The sequence below is a fragment of the Netta rufina genome (assembly GCF_964035555.1).
Source record: "Netta rufina genome assembly, chromosome: 4".
NCBI lineage: Eukaryota > Metazoa > Chordata > Aves > Anseriformes > Anatidae > Netta > Netta rufina.
The window spans coordinates 15,749,561-15,765,540 of record NC_140127.1 but is presented as its reverse complement, the minus strand read 5'-3'; the positions used below and the strand labels follow the sequence as shown (position 1 = coordinate 15,765,540).

The 15,980-nt window shown below is 44.0% G+C and overlaps 3 protein-coding genes across 3 annotated transcripts in view; 2 read left to right on the top strand and 1 right to left on the bottom strand.

The window, feature by feature from the left end:
- Positions 1–2,514: 2,514 nt before the first annotated feature.
- JCHAIN (joining chain of multimeric IgA and IgM) lies at positions 2,515–8,999 on the bottom strand (the record flags this gene model as incomplete). The annotated part of the gene is made up of 4 exons (XM_084286192.1): positions 2,515–3,843; positions 4,335–4,415; positions 4,923–5,058; positions 8,936–8,999. The coding sequence occupies 4 exons, from the start codon at positions 8,997–8,999 to the stop codon at positions 3,642–3,644; spliced, it is 483 nt and encodes a 160-aa protein (XP_084142318.1). The 3' UTR covers positions 2,515–3,641.
- A 3,249-nt stretch (positions 9,000–12,248) lies between these two features.
- Positions 12,249–15,980, top strand: part of RUFY3 (RUN and FYVE domain containing 3) — a 62,116-nt gene continuing 58,384 nt past the window's right edge. Inside the window, exon 1 of the mRNA XM_084286100.1 lies at positions 12,249–12,362. The gene's annotated coding sequence lies outside the window, so the exon portion shown is untranslated. The remainder of the gene's footprint in view (positions 12,363–15,980) is intronic.
- On the top strand, positions 13,298–14,960 carry UTP3 (UTP3 small subunit processome component). Its single transcript, XM_084285651.1, has one exon. It carries the CDS (start codon positions 13,307–13,309, stop codon positions 14,888–14,890), a length of 1,584 nt encoding a protein of 527 aa, XP_084141777.1. The 5' UTR covers positions 13,298–13,306; the 3' UTR covers positions 14,891–14,960.

Genomic DNA, 15,980 nt, shown 5'->3' with positions numbered 1-15,980 from the left:
ATTCTCTTAAAATGAGCAAGCTAATAGCTGAGCTGTCCCTAAAAATGTTTTTATATTAGAGTAAACTTAAAGAGAGCTTTGAGTTTCTTCTGAAGTGGCCAGATTGAAGATCTTATTTGTACTACCAAATTGTAGGCATAAACTACGTAGCAAGCTTGGTAGTGCTTCAACCTGCTGAAAAAGCACTGGGGATGTGTTGTGTGCTTTAACATACTGGCTTAATTAAAGATCCTGGGCTACAATCAAATTTTTGGTTGTTAATTATCCACATTATGACTACTGCTTTACAGAATATAAATAAATAATTTCTGTGAAATCTTTAAGTTATATCTGGCAGCAGTCTTTTTAACACTGGAAAAAAAAAAAAACACAAACCTTCCATCTGAGAGAACAGTACTGCTTTGTACACTGCAGAATGATTCCTGCATGGACGAACCTTGCACTAACAAAAGCAGTATTAATATAGGAAGGCTGCTAAATGTCATAGCCTGTCATCTGTTCGTATACCACAAATACCTAATAAAGACAACTCAAACCCATTCTTGCATAGAACGATTAATTCCTGGTTATCCTGTATACCCCAGGGGAGGAGAGAACACTTTTTTTCACCAGGGATGACCAGACCTCACTTACTCTTATTTTACTGTCCTCATCTTTCAGGTAAGAATATAGAGCCTGACTGTTTATTGCTTTGCGCTATCACTTAAAATTTGTCTAACACAATTGAGCAACAAAGGGTGAGCAAGGCTGTCAGTTCTGGACTCTCCCTCAGAAAATATGTGGAGAATTAATCCTGCTTTATTAGAAAGCTCAGCAGCATGTGGACTCCGCTGATACCTTTTTTCTTATTTCCCAGTGACTTCTCTAAGATCATCAAAGCATGTAGTTGTTCACAGCTGCTTGGACCATGTTCTGTGCTTTGATTTCCTTTTCCCTGAATGCCTTTTGTGAGTCTCTTCTGCTGCCATTGCTGGACTCCCAAGATGTGCTGCAGTGTGATTTCCAGTGATCCGTTCTGTTGTAAGTAAATATCTATCTCCTACAGTCTCTACAAGGTCAGCACTGGGCTGTTTGCTAGTAAGCAGGAGTTCCAGGTGTATGGTTTTGAAGGGCCAGTGGCTAATACCCATTGACTAATATGCAAAGTATTTGAGGGCGGTTAACTAGTGACCTCAAATACTTCTTTCCATTAGGTATTTGTAGGATACTACGTGCTGGAGGATTTTTCTGACATGTTTGATGTAGTTGTGCCCTGGTGTGACAACACCTGCTTCTGTGTTAACAACGTGCTTCAGCAGCTCTGGGCCATGTAGACCTAAAATCTGTTAACACAAGCCATCTTCTGAATAAATCTGCTATGGTTCTGTATCCATGTGTTACACATAATTTTCCTTACAGGCAAATGTTATATGTATATTCATTTTCTTTATTCATTTCTTTATGGCAGTCTTTTGGGCTTTGTTACAACAGTATTTGAGCATTTTGATGCTTTAAATCTGTATTTACCAGCAGCCCTATGAGAATGAATTGTATGTTCAGCTCTGTTTTAGTGATGAAAGGCTAGTCCTACAAAGGAGATGATGTTGGTGCCTGTTCATTGTGTTAGGGAACACCGAGTCTAAATGATCTTGCAACACTAGATGTACAGGCTGAGTCACTTGCTGGGTGGGTACCTGTGAGAGGGGTTTCATACCACAGGCTTTCCATTGCACACGTGGCAGTTTCACAGTTCAGATGAGGCTTAGGGGCTCAGAGCACTAGCAACTGAGGCTTCAGCTGGCGTTTGCTAATCTGCCAACTATGGTAAAAGCTAGATAGGAGGCCCACTTCACTCACTCTTGCTGTATCTGAGCTCAAAGTGTACACCACACAGCCACTTGAAGGCTGCTTACAGCAAGGCCGAAAGCTGAACTTGGTCTCCCAAACTGTGGACTGTTACCTGCTCTAGCAGCCTTCTCCTCCTGCTCAGGCTGAACTTGGCCCACGACCCAAACCCGAATGATTTCCAAGTCATTTATCTACACCTTACTCAGAATTGGAAACTTCATGTTTAGAGAGATGTTTCCTGTGGCAGAGCCCCAGGGACTGTCAAGAGTACCACCAAAAGGTGCATTTTTCAGTAGCGTTGTAAAATTCCTATCTGCAGTTTGCAATGTTGAGAGGAATTTAGGTGTTAATTGGATTTTTTAATTCCAATCCTGTGCAGAATCACAGCACCTTGAAACAGCTCAATTATGCAGAACTGATGGTAAAATAAATCAGTTCGGCCTCTGTCTATCATAGGTTCCACAAGTGCATCATAATGTTTCTATCTCAGTATTTCAGGAGGGTTCACCTGTAAGTAAAACAGTTGCTTAGTGAGAGCTTCCTGTGAAGTAGGCAAGAATATTATTACAGACAGCTTTTTCTTATGAACACCACTGGAACATAACAGTGCTGCAGAGAAAAGTTTATTTAATGCCTCATTAATAAAACTTTGGCAATAAGGATTGTGCTGTTTTTCATTATTGCAATAATGTGTGTTGCCAGATGTGACCTTTTCAGAACAGCCTAAGCCTTTACAATCAGCTTCTGACAACACCGAGAAACATACCAGCCATCCCAAATGCAATGCTAGACACCTTATGCACTCGCGTCCATGATGTTTATATGGAAAACTCCAGGTGTAATCCATTTAAATGTAATGTACAGTACAGAATCAACTTTAATTGGGGAAAGTTTCTTGTATGAACAGAAAGACTGTTGTGAAAAAGGAAAATAATCCCTAACTAGGACCCTGACCTTGCAATTGTGGCAGCTTCATAGGATTTTTTGCAGCTCTAAATGCAAAACCAGGAACAAGAAATTCAAGCCAACTTGATTTTTTTTTTTTTTTAATCCTCTATTGAACTGGAAATGCATCATTATCAGTTAATAAATGTGGGAAGCAAAGTACCTAACATGTCCTAAAGAAGTTTACTACTGCAAGAAGAGCTGAGGTCCTGTTGGCTTTGCACAACACTTCATGGTGGCAACATTTTCACTGTATGTATGTGAAAACAGGAGGCTTATCATTGCCAAAGCACTAAAAGGATCCTAAATGCCTAATTACATAAAAAAAAAAAAAAAAGTTGAAATATGAATTCAGTCTCACCTGATTTTTTTCTCAAATGTGATTGTACAACAGACTTCTAATAATGGCAAAAATTCTGCCAATATGATCAAAGGGAAGGTTTTTGCAGAGGTTTGTTTTAGATTGCTCAGGAAGCAATCAGGAAACATGGACATTGCTGCTGATGTCCATGATAGCGTTGCTGAGATAGACTGATGGAAGATGGTCAGGAAAGATTCTCTACTGTTATAAACTAATGTAGTTCCTTTGATTTCAATGGAATTACTGATTTACAGCTGTTTGAGGATCTGGTCTAGCTGGTGATAATGTCTAAGACGTGTAAAGGTGTCGCAGATATGTGCCAGGGATAAGAGAACAGAATCTGACAACCAGCGAGTATTCAAGGGGATGGTATTCTTGATATGAAGCACAAGAAGTAAGCTTGGGAGCTGATACTTTGGACACAGTTGTCCAGGCACTATGGTGCTATAGATGTATGGGTGATAGGAAAAGAGAAAGCAACAAGGTATTAGGATAGCAGTGGGTTGAGCTAATCAGCATAGCAGGATGCTGGCGTCAGAGCTGCTTGGATGTATTTGGTCTCCCCGTGGTAGACGAATGGGAAGGTTGTGGTGTAGCACTTGTCCCTGTTGTAGGTATAGCAGGTATCTGGCTCATTGCAGGAGGTGCTCTGCTGGGCCTCGTATATCTCACCACCCAGCTCAACTTCTACAGGATCACATTTTTTGCAGCTGGAAGAGATGAGGAACAGAAAAAGTATTCAGAGCTGTGATTAAAACATCTCTGACGAAACTCCATTCTTCCTCACTGATCTGGCAGCAGTGGCAACTTGGGTACTGCGGCTTTTCCAGGCCACGTATTTTACACAGGCACTCCCAGACAGATGCTCTTATGTTTTTTCAAACTGCTATTCATATGACTGGCCCCCTAAAAGGGAGGCTCGAAGAGGAAAACATAATTTCTTGGTATTTCAGACATTCAAGATCAACAGGGGTCAGCATGAAACCTTACCTGCAAATGTGAGGCCTTTTTATGCAACTTAATCATGGAGATAATTCATTGGCATGCAACAGAATAGAAAAAAACAGGCTGAAAAATAACAACTTCACTCTGTGATGTTGCCTTATTTTATTTCCTATCCTTCAAGATGTTTGTGAACCATTGGGGGCAGTGCTGCAGGGTAGGGTGTTAGGAAATAAATTGAGTGAAGAAAAATACTTACAGTTCAGCCATGCGGTAGACAAAAGTGGTTCTGAGTGGGGATGTGGGGTCGGAGATGTTCTGTCGGCTCCTGAGTGGGACCCTGGAAAGGAAGGGAGAGAATTCCTCTTGTGAAAACTGCTTGTTAAACAGGGGACTACTCTGCTGTAATGAATTCTCAACTCTGATCTTGTTCTTTGTTCAGGTTATTTCCTTTCTGACCCTTCTCCAAGAAAAGCAAGTCTGAGCCTTTCTGTGCCCCTGAAGGCAATGAGATATTTTTTTGCCTGGTTTCTAGGCATCTCTGGAAAGACTGTAAAATTCACCCCAATAATAACGTAGCAACTTTGGAAAGTGCTGCCTTTCACTAGTGATATTTTCAAGCTATAAGTTCTGATATTCCTTTTTTCTTATAAAAAAATAAATAAATAAAATCTTGAGCTCAAAAGGAGTTACTCCAAGACAGCACAGAAAGTGGTCCTTGGGAAAAACAGATCTAAATTGTCAACACCAGGACATGTGGAAAAAATGCAAGCAAAAGGGAAAAGGGGTACTACTGTAACACAGTCTCCTGCTCACCATCTCCACCTAAGACTTGTCTGCCACTTACGTGATGCGTATGTTTCTTTCCAGGATTTCCTCATCAGGATTTTCTTTGGAGGGGACGAGCCTTGAGGTCACTGTTGTGCATTTACACTTGTTGTTAACCAGCACACGCTCCTCACCATCATAGTCCAGTAGAGTACCTGCAAACACAGGATATGCCATCTCAGGGGTAGAAAAGAAAAACCTTATGACATGCTCTGTCAGAAAGCGAAGAAATGAGAATCTCAGCAATGCCCCATTATGGCATCTATATTGCTTGAAGTTGAGGTCACAACAAGCAGAAATGAGACAATGGACAAAAATGGGTTCAGCTCTCTTGCCTGCTCAGCCTACAGTCTATTTCTATATGATGTGGAGGAGATGCAAGTGGCAGGGAGAAAATGATGAACCTGAGCACTGTGGTGCTGATAAGAGAGACAAAACAAGTCGGGATCTCTCATGAAACACAAGCCTCTGGCTATACCTGGCAGCTAAAGTGCTGTTTTTACACTTGCCTCTGCTAGGAGGTTACCTGATTGCTCTATCACGCACAAGGACTGGTCTAGCAGTCCAAGCCCTAGTTGAGATCTGGGCTTCCTAAATATCTATGACAATGCCAACACGGCAGATGTGTCAGCTTTCTGTCAGTGCTATTTTCCTTTCCAGATTCTTGAGGGAATCAATGACAAAAAGCACTAGAGGATGAAGCAGGAAAGCAGCCTGATGAACTGGTACTGGAAAGCAAGTGGCCCTTACAATCCCATGGTTTGCACAGAAAACTCCAGTCCTGAATTTCTGATATTCTTGTCCTAATGAAACTGAGTTTGGCAGCTGTGGAGCTGAGTCAAATAGAGAAGAGCCAGCTCTGGGTATGTTTGTATCCTGCACTTTTAGCATATTATTCAATGTGAAACTCAGTCAAAACAACTGGGTAAAACTTCCCATCTGTCACCCAGAGGCTTTTTAAATGTTTCTGTTGGCACGTAATGCCTGCTTCCTCTCTGAACATGCAAATGGATTTGAAATAATTTGTTCTCTCCTAACTGTCTTTCCCCAGCAGCCTCTGGTCTCTTCACCTGTAACAAGCTGGCTTTGCTTTTACACAGTCACACCCTTCTTAAATGGTCATTTTCACCTTCCTTTATCTCTTAATGCTGCTATCCATCGCTTTGCTGCGTCACTCTTCCAATAGTACCTTCAGCCCGCATAGAAGTATGAGAAAACAGAGTTCATAAGACAGGAAGAGTTTATATTGGGCTCAGACAGACCTCAGTTCTGAGGATTTGCTTACTTCTAACCCATTAGTTTAACCATAGGGAGAAAAAAAATAGTTTAAAAACACGTTCATCATGTCAGTGGGGGATTTGAGAGTCACTTAAAAGCTTTGGTCCTAATAGGTGGACTTCTGGATCACCGAAGAATGGCTCACTAAGGAAGTAGCTGCCCCTGTTGCATAAGCTCACGGCTGCTTTTTCATTTTCATGTCCAATGCTGCTGGCTTGTATGAACAGCAGATCCTGTTGCTACAGGGTGAAAGGGATAGCACTCAAAGCCTGTGGGAGCACTAGGAAAGCTGGGATCCAGGAGAAGCATGTGGAGTTATGCTGTAAGGTTCCTAACTGTAAGATGCTATTAGTGGAAGCTTAACTGTCAGGTGAAACTGTCCCCAAGACTGAATGGGAACAAGTCCTCTGCAGCACTGATCAGGAGACCTTACTTTATGTCCCAAGAGTATATAGTCCGTACAACGCCATGTAAATAGCACTCCAGGTGTTCTGCGTAAGACTTCTTGGAGCTTCACTCCTGTCCCTACAATATGCTGGTCCCATCTGCTTGCATTGCACTGGGTTATTTACTAAGATCCTTAGAAGCCTCGTATTGATGAAAAAGGCTCTAAAACATCTTGAAATCATGCCTCAGAGTGATCTTAAAATTCAGTGACCGGTAGAAATGCTTCTGTGATAACTGGCAGCAGAATACCTTCTAAAGAAGGTTCGTTGGTTGGGCAGTTCTCAGTTGGGAAAGAAGCTACTGCAGTCCCTCCTTTTGTCCAACAGAGCAAGCCACTACAGGCATGGAGGAGATGCTGCCTTTGCTACTGCTCTTGGGATTATCTTTGTCCCTCTAGAGCATGTGCTTGTTTAGTCCTTTTACAGCAGTGGCAGGCATTTAGCATTTGTCTGTACTGAACCTAGCACAAGTAGCTATCTATACAAATGCCAATTACAAACCATGCAGAATGTAAGTTCGGTCTCATGTCTGATTGTGCTGTACCAAGGCAGAAATCCAAAATGTGACACAGGTGAATATTCACAATTTAGTGGTACTTATCTGTCTTCGCACACCTTCTTCCATTCTCTATTGCTTTGTATGTTTCCTTGCTGCCAACTCATCATATAACATGAACACTGCCCTCTGAAGCAGAAGCTAACTTTAAAAGTCTCTTTAGTCTCTGTATCTTTAAGTCTTGGTCTTTCTTCTTTTTTCTTATAGAAAAACTCTGTGAAGAACAAGAAGCTAGAGATCTTCCTCTGTTGCCTGTCACTGTATTTTCTATGCAACATTGTGTGTGATTCTTCTAAGAAATTTATCAAAACACAATATTTAAGTTGTCCCCAAACCTTTGGGAGCAGACTTTAATTTATCTTAATCATAAAATGCTATTAACAATTTTTTTGTTTGTTTGTTTTTTAATAAATATGCGGGCATTTTTAGACTGTACTCTAAAACCACTGTCCTGAATTTAATTCTTTGTGTAATAGTACTGGCTTCAGTAACCATAAAAGTTACAGATGCTCCATATTTTTAAAGTAAAATTACAAAGCTGCAAATAAGATTTTTTTTTTTTTTTAGACTTATCAGCAATGATTCCATGAGTTGGCCTGTAAAGTTTCTTTAAAGAGAAAGGTACTTAAATACAAAAGTTCTTAATGCTGCTCTAAATCTTTTCAGGGTTGGATCTTCTGGTGCATAACTTACTGCAATGTGATGTTCCTTCCCTGATGAATATTCATGCAGAGATTTTGATAATATTTCTCATATTTGAAAATATCCTGTAATATGATATATGGAGATGAAGCTCAACAAAATCCCACTGCTGCACGTTGAAGAAGCAAATTAATTCCAAAAATACCTGTTCAAACTCTGCTGCATGTGAAGGTGGATACTTCATTAAAGGAAGAAGAGGCTCAGTTAGGCCAGACAGATACTTTGATGTAAGTAGTACAAATGTCACTCCTGTAGTTGCACACAACTAAATTTTGACTTCCCTGCAGTTATAATATACTTCACAGAAAGCAGGGCTTTTCAAGGACCTGCCTGGCTCTGCAGTAAGAGGCCACTTTCCAAAAGCTGGAGGAAATGCATGGATGCTGTTATCCTTGCTGCTAGAGTAGTTCTTCTTAAGCATGGATTTAGTCCTGTGGACCGGATCCGCTGCGTGAATGAGGATGACTTTAAACTGTTCTATAGAGATCTGGCAGAATGATAGTCAGAATCCATTACCTGTGAACCACACTGAATCATGTGCTGGGATGAGAGTCTGATATAAGTACCCATGGTAAAAATCAAGAGTTCTTCCGCAAAATGCAGTGGAGTTAAATAGCAGTTTAATCAGAAATGGCCACAGCCATGTGACAGGATCAGCAGGAGGATTTTAGAAGCCTTAAAACCTAGCAGCTAAGTCTTTCAAGCTACCTAGGGCTGCATAAAAACAGGCTGCATTTTTCTGGTTTGTTGCTTCAGAAACATGATTAAGGATGGCTTATTATAAAAGTTTGCATTTGCCACCATTCATCACTCTTTTAGGCTTTATTAAAATATATTTATTTAAAAAAAAAATAATAAAATAAACAGGAATTAAAAACACACCACTCTGTGTGGTGCAGGAAGACACCAACGTGTCCAAGCACCACCAAAGCAAGACTTCTTGAGCAGGCATCAAGGTTTGATTTACACACTTAAAATTATTAACAGACACCTACACAGCACACATCCCTCATAAAGCAAAGTTTTCCATAGTTTTAATTTTTCACCTACCTGCCACAAGGACGAATTCCAAGGAGACAGCCAAAGCCACCCACGGCAACAAAGAGCTCTTCATCTTGCCTTCACTTCTTTTGAAGAATGTGAGTGGAGAGCGTGTGTCTGCCTATAAGGGCGTGTGCAAATGATACAGCTATTTGTTTCCTAAAATAAACAGCCCAGCCGGCTACCACTGACGCTGTGAAAGATGTGGCTTGGGGACTGAAACCAGGCATGTTGAATGCGCAGAGACTTCTGCCTTTCAAAGGTGGTTGGGGGTAGGGGGTTGTGCTATTACTGTGCACTTTTATTCTGTTCATCACCGACATGCAACAAAGCTGCTGGGTACAAGGGAGTGAAAAAACACCCTGGGTTCGAGGGACCAATTTACCACTAGTGTCACTGGCACTCTGCCACCTCGAGCTCAGGAGTGTAACATAAGAAAGTGTCCAGCTAGCCAAGGGGTCACAGTTCTTACTCTTGAGTTTTGAGAAATCAGATTCTTGTGGGGATAGTTTGACCCGTACTGTAAGAACATGCTAGGCTTCAGAATCAGAATCCTGTTTGCACCAGATGCTGTGCAACATATATTAAGGACTTGACCGGCCCCCAAGGAGTTTTCAGTCAAAGCAGACAAAAGGAGACGTGGGAGGGGTAAAAGAGGTAAAGCAACAGCATGGCAGTGGCAAAGTTGAGCTCTTCTTCTAGTGCTCTGCCTGTGGCATCAAGGAGTTTCTTTCCCTATGAATAGAGCAGGGACTCCATGGGATGCACGATATATGAAAGGCTCTGTGTAAGGTCCAAGGCAACCATTTCCCAGTGAACGCAGGCATTTTAAATTCTTCGAGGTATTTGTCATGCAGACTTTCCTTAATATGCTTGGTTCACTCTGGAAGAAAAAAGAGTAGTGGAGATGATTTATTTATTTGTTTATTTGTTTATTTATTGTCCCAGGGTTTGTGTTCACCTGTGTAACTCTGGGAAAAAATAATAATAAAAATGCATTGCAATATAGCTTGCAATGACTAGGGTTTTCTTTGGAGTGTACGCATATATCTTGCACAGGAAAGGCCGCTTTGTAAGGGAAGTTGAATCTCTAATAACACCTTTTACCAGGTGCTATTAGAGACATCTATGATGGGATAAAATCTTGTAATTTTATTTAAGGCAGAAGGGAGGCAGAGCAAGGTATGATGCTACCAGGCCTGTTCTTAGGGTTACAGTATTAGTGTTTCCTGAATTTCTGCTGGCTGCAAGGATAGTTTATTCTTGATTAACAATAGCAGCACACAGCAAATCTCCCTGTGCTGCTCCAGCTGCTTCTTACGCAGAGGGCAGCAGCCCCATGATGCTATACAAGCTTTTCACACTGCACGTGCCACCCTTGGCTCCCCAGGGTTGGTCACTCTTGCCAGGTTCTCAAGAGGCTGGTATTATTTGTAACATTGCCAACATCCCAGACCCAGAAATAGCAGCCTGTCACTTTACAGGTTGTTTTCCCTTTCTTTGGACCTTGCTAGCTGGGTTCCTAGCAGTTGAGCTGTTTGAAGACCCTGGCATTTGTGTCCTGAACTTTCTCCTGCCAGCACAAGCATCTCATCAGGCAGTCGCATGATGCAAAGAGCTTTTGTGTTGCATCAGCAGCACTGACACGAGGGGCTTTCCCCAGGGAGGTAGCAGGTGACGATGGATGCAAGCCCAGCTCCAAGCGGGGCATCAGGCTATTCCATGACTGTTTGGTACAAAACCTTATCTCTCAGCAAGGCTGCAGCCTTATGACAGCAAAATTTGCTTTTCCTTCATCTCCCTCCTCCCCAGAAAGTATTGCCAACAGAGTTTAATGTGGAGCTTCCTTCTGAAGCAGGAAGGTGCCCATCTAGTGCATAAAGTTAAAAATAAACCTGGCTAACCATGGTGGGGATGAAGCAGGGAAGGAATATCTATCTAAAGCACTATTTGTTTCAGTCACCTTTTGTAGTCATTTTTTGTAATCAAAGAAGAGATTTTTAAAAAATAAGAAGGAAGAATGAATGCAGCAAAATAGAGCACATGCAAAAGAGGCTGGCACATTCTGCATATCTACATTGATAAAAATACAGCACCAATAAAATCCAAGCAGGGGTATCTATGAATTTTTAAAAAGATAATGAATGGAGAGACTGTGCAGAATGATACTCTGTATGATTCTGTTGATTTCGGTGAATTCCCTGACTGCTGGTACTCAGCGTAGCTGAATTTCAGTTGCTAAATCTGTGTGTCTGCATGTGCAGTCCCTTGGTCTTTACATGGTGGCGTGAGAGCCATTTTTAGTCACCCTCAGCCACCTGCATCTCTCTGAGGCTTTCTGTCTAGATTTCAAACTCTTTGGAGTAGAATTTGTTTTGCAGGCTGTTACTTTTAAAGACTATGTGTCACACTTTTTACTGTGTGACACATTACATAACCATAAAAATCTGGGCAAGCAGGTATTAAAAAAATTGAGGCAGTTTGGCAAGGGGCTGGCAAACCATCATCCCAGGCTTGCATTCTGGGCTGAGTGGGGAGCTACCCAAGGCAGAGGCTGCTGGAAGAATAACTGAGAATTTGAAAAGAAATAAGAACCAGCCTTGGGGTCTCAGCATCACTGTGCCTCCAGTTAGCCTGGGACACAATGAATTAGGCTTTTCCAGATTAGAAACTGGGCAGATGCCTGGATGAGATGAGGCAAAATAGCCGGGTCATCGCATGCCCTTGCTATGCTGGAGAGAAGGATATCCATAGCGTTGCACAGGGTATCTCGAAATAACATTCTATCCACTCACAGTCTGTCCCATGGCTTTCTTTTCTCCTTGCTTCTCACTCAGAAGCAGAGAAAATGGTGGATTAAAAACAGACCTGCAGCAGTCACCAGTTGACATCTGAGGAGCAGTGATTGCCTACATCAAAGCAGCGTGCTTCAGCCTGTCAGGTCCTGAAAATGGGGTAAACTAACTCAAACTGGAGACACACTTGCAAAAGTTATCTAGAATTTTAACTGTGTGGCTGCAGACTGCTCTGGATGGGCTTCACAAAAAATGGTAAGATTAAGCAGGCAGATTACAAAGCCTGATCAGCAAAGACGATTGTATTTTAGTGGCCAACTAGTATGAAGTGAGAATTTCTACCTATGTGTGGGTAACAAGCTATGCGAATGTTATGTCTCACTTCTCAAAACCAAGTCATTTTTATTGCTGTCTCTGACACAGGCCTGTATCCAGAGGAGGTGGTATCTGAAAATTGGCACTGATGGATTTGGAAAAGGTGTCCTTGTCTGAGGCAAAACATACCTTTGGTGTGCAAGCAAGTACGGAAAATTTTGACCCAGAAGTGACTAGGTGGAAAAGCTGAGCATGTCAGGACAAAGGCTTGTAACTGAGCTTGGTCTGCCATCAAATCTGTCAGAATCCAAGTGAAGCACCAAAAAGTGAGTGAAGTTGCACCCCATCCTCTTGCTTTAGTTAACTTTAATATTTGCCCAGTGTGACTTTTTCCACAGGAAGCTGGACACGTGTATTTATAAATAAAACTGCACCTGTTCTGTGGCTAGAAAAAAGCACCTGCGCTGCTTCTGCACAGAACTTCTCTTCCTGGGATTGTGTGGCTGCCAAATTTATCGGACTTAGGGGGTGTGGGCAGGGTTCAGACCATACCAAACTCTTTACCACAAACTCTTTACTTACTCCCTCTACTCTTGTGACGTGGCTGTATGTCCACATTACTTCCAAACAGCCTGCTTCCATGTGGCTTGGTGTTAATTTGATTTTCCCAGGGGAAAGCTGGGGGAGGCCAGGCCAGGCCCTCTGTGCCTGATGCCAGAAACAAGCAAGCAGCCATCCAGGACGGGAATGTAAATTTGAAGGAGTATAGACAACCTGAAAAACCCTCCTGATGAGGGCTTCCCCGCTGCTGAAAATCCACCCTGCTCCTTTACTTCTGCCCTGCTTGGATCTGTCGGCATATGAGGGGGGATCCAAGGAGCATGGGCACTGCTCCAGCAGCCCCAGCAGTGCTTCCTACCAGGAGATGCCCAAATTCTGTCAAAAACGCAATTTAGTGAAGGTGAGGAGCTGGAGGGATAATACAGATAGCTTGGGGGAGCTTTCCAAGCACTTCTCTCTGAAACTTCAGCCTGGCTGCGGGGAAGCAAGGAGAAACTCCCGTTAATGATGGCAGAATAAGCTGACATCCGCCACCACTCCGCGCACCCGTCAGCTAAAAATAAATAACTGAATAACTAAATAACACAGTTTTGGGGGCACGGGCCGAGGGGGAACCACAGCACAGGGGAACGGGGAGCGGGGAGGAGCGGGGAGGCGGCGGAGCGGAAGGGGCGGCGGTGGAGGCCGGGGCTGAGGCGGCAGCGGCGCCATGAGGACGCGGCGCGGAACCGTCCTGAGGCCCCCGCCGCGCCCCGCCGGCCGCCATGGGGGCGAGGAGGAGGAGGATGAAGAGCAGGAGGAGGTGGTGGTGCCCCCCCGAGGGGACGTGGGCCCCGAGGGGCTGGGGGACGAGGTGGAGGACTTCCACGAGGCGCAGTTCCAGGCGGTGATGGCGGCCTTGGAGAGTGGGGAGGAGGCTGGGGAGAGCGAGGAGGAGGAGGAGGAGGTGCTGGGGCTGCAGCTGCCGGAGGAGGACGAGGAGGAGGAAGAGGAGGAGGAGGAGGATGAAGTGCTGGGGCTGCAGCTGGAGGAGGATGAGGAGGAGGAAGAGGGTGAGGAGGAGAAGGAGGGAGCTGAGTTCTATCTGGATCGCAGCGCAGAGGAGGATGAGGGGGATGAAGATGAGGACCTGTCCATGGAAAGCGACTTGGAAGAGCGCAGCAAGGATACCGAGCTCCCCCACGAGCTGTCCTGGGGCCGCCGCAAGCAGCTCTACTACGACACGGACTACGGGAGTGACGGCCAGGCCAAGGGCAAGCGTAGCCAGCAAGAGGTCGATGCTGAGGAGGAGGAAGAGGAGCAGGAGGCTCAAGTCATCCAGAGGCGGTTGGTGCAGGACCTGGGGGAGGATGATTATGGGCTTGATGTGATCCAGGGCTATGTGGCGGGGCAGCAGAAAACCCAGGACAGCAAGGGGCAGAAGATTGCCAAGGATTTGCAGGCCCTTTCCAAGAAGGAGCAGCTGAAGCTACTGAAGCAGGAGTCCCCTGAGCTCCTGCACCTGATTGAGGACTTTGAAGTCAAGCTGATGGAGCTCAAGGATGAGCTGCAGCCACTGCTGGAAATGGTCAGAAGTGGCGCTATCCCTCAGGGGAAAGGCAGCCGCTATCTGCAGATGAAGTATCAGATCTACCTGAATTACTGCGCCAATATCAGTTTCTATTTGGTTTTAAAGTCAAAGAGAATGCCAGCTCACAGTCACCCCGTCATTGAGCGGTTGGTCGCTTACAGGAATATCATCAACGACCTGGCTGTGATAGACCAGAGGTTACTCTCGCAGGTTCGCCTTCTTCTGAGGAACTATTACGATAAGAAGGAGGAAAAACTGCGAGAGCGGAAGAAGTTTCCGGCGCTTCTGTATATGGCTGCCCGGAAAAACAAACCAAAACGTGCTCCTGGGCTTGCTAACGGCCGGCTTGCTGCTGAGGAACAGGCAGACGAGTCTGACCTGGATGAGGAGGCTGCCCTAAAATACTATAAGCTGATGGAGGATAAGCTGAAACTCAAGAGGAAGAGAACCGAAGACCAGGACGTGCTCAAAGAAGAAGCACTGCAGGAGGTGGATCCAAAGAAAAAGAGAGGTGTGACCTATCAGATGATCAAGAACAAAGGCCTCACCCCCAAGAGGAAGAAGATTGATCGCAACCCCAGGGTCAAGCACCGGGAGAAGTTTCGGCAGGCCAAGATTCGCCGGAAGGGCCAGGTCCGTGAGGTTCGGACGGAGATGCACCGATACGGCGGGGAGCTGTCTGGCATTCGTGCTGGGGTTAAGAAAAGCAGAAAGCTTCAGTGAAACTTATTTTTCTCTGTTTCAGAGAGCTGCAAATAACAGTTTTGAATGCAATAAATTTTTTGTGAAAGAATGTGTGGTTTTCATCCTTAAGTGGGATTTTTTTCTTTGATTTTTTTTTTTGCTTGTTTTTGTCTTTCTGTGCTGTAAATACAGGCATTGAGAGGCTGCAAGGGGGGTGTCAGGTGAGGGGAAGGGAATGGGCCGGGTGGAATGAGGGCAGAGGGAGCATCCTGACAAGGGTGGGCTGAGAATGGGATTTGTGTAGCTGTCACCACCACCTCCTCCTTACTGCATTGTCCTCTTACATCCTTTTTTTTCTGCATAGGGCTACAGATATGTGGTTATGGTATTTCCTCTAGTTTGTGCTCTGATTAACTCATCCTTGTGTTCATACATGTAAGAATCAACTGTTCTCACCCTCCTAAATCTTTTTAATTCAGTAGCAAAGCAGGAAGCTGTTACCTAAATCCCATGTGGCCTGAGATGCTATTTTACCTGCTCCTGAATTCAGTGAGAGGCAAAGCAAGGACACTTTTGGATTGCGTAGTTACTTACCTATGTTGAATTCATTAACTTCATCCAAGATAAATTTCCAAACTGTTACACACTTGTATGTCTAACCTGGCAGTGCTGCAGGACAAGTTGGTAAGACATAATGTTGTTTGCACTTCGAAGGTAAATTTTCAACATGTTTTGGTTACTTCCCTGTAGTGGGAAAACACATCTAACCTGGCACTGAAATAAATTCTTGCTGGGAACTGAATGTGAGTGGGCACTTCCAGTTCATGTTGTGAAGCAGTCGTCACTGATTTCTTTCTCATGAAGCTTACAAGTGTAACACTGTCTTGAGGTAAGACATGCATATGTGGCTAGGATCTGCCTCAGTGAGCCCGCATCTTATTTGGGTACCAGTACCACCTGAAAGGCACTCTGTCTGTTTGCCATGTGAACTCCCTTAAGAGGGACAGTTGTCTAGTTAGTAACAACCATTTAATGTTATGGAAGCACCAGTGTAGCTAGTGTTTATTGCGATAGTCTCAGGGAAGCCAAAATATGAATGTGTAGTGGTGAACCTGTGACAGGCTAGGCA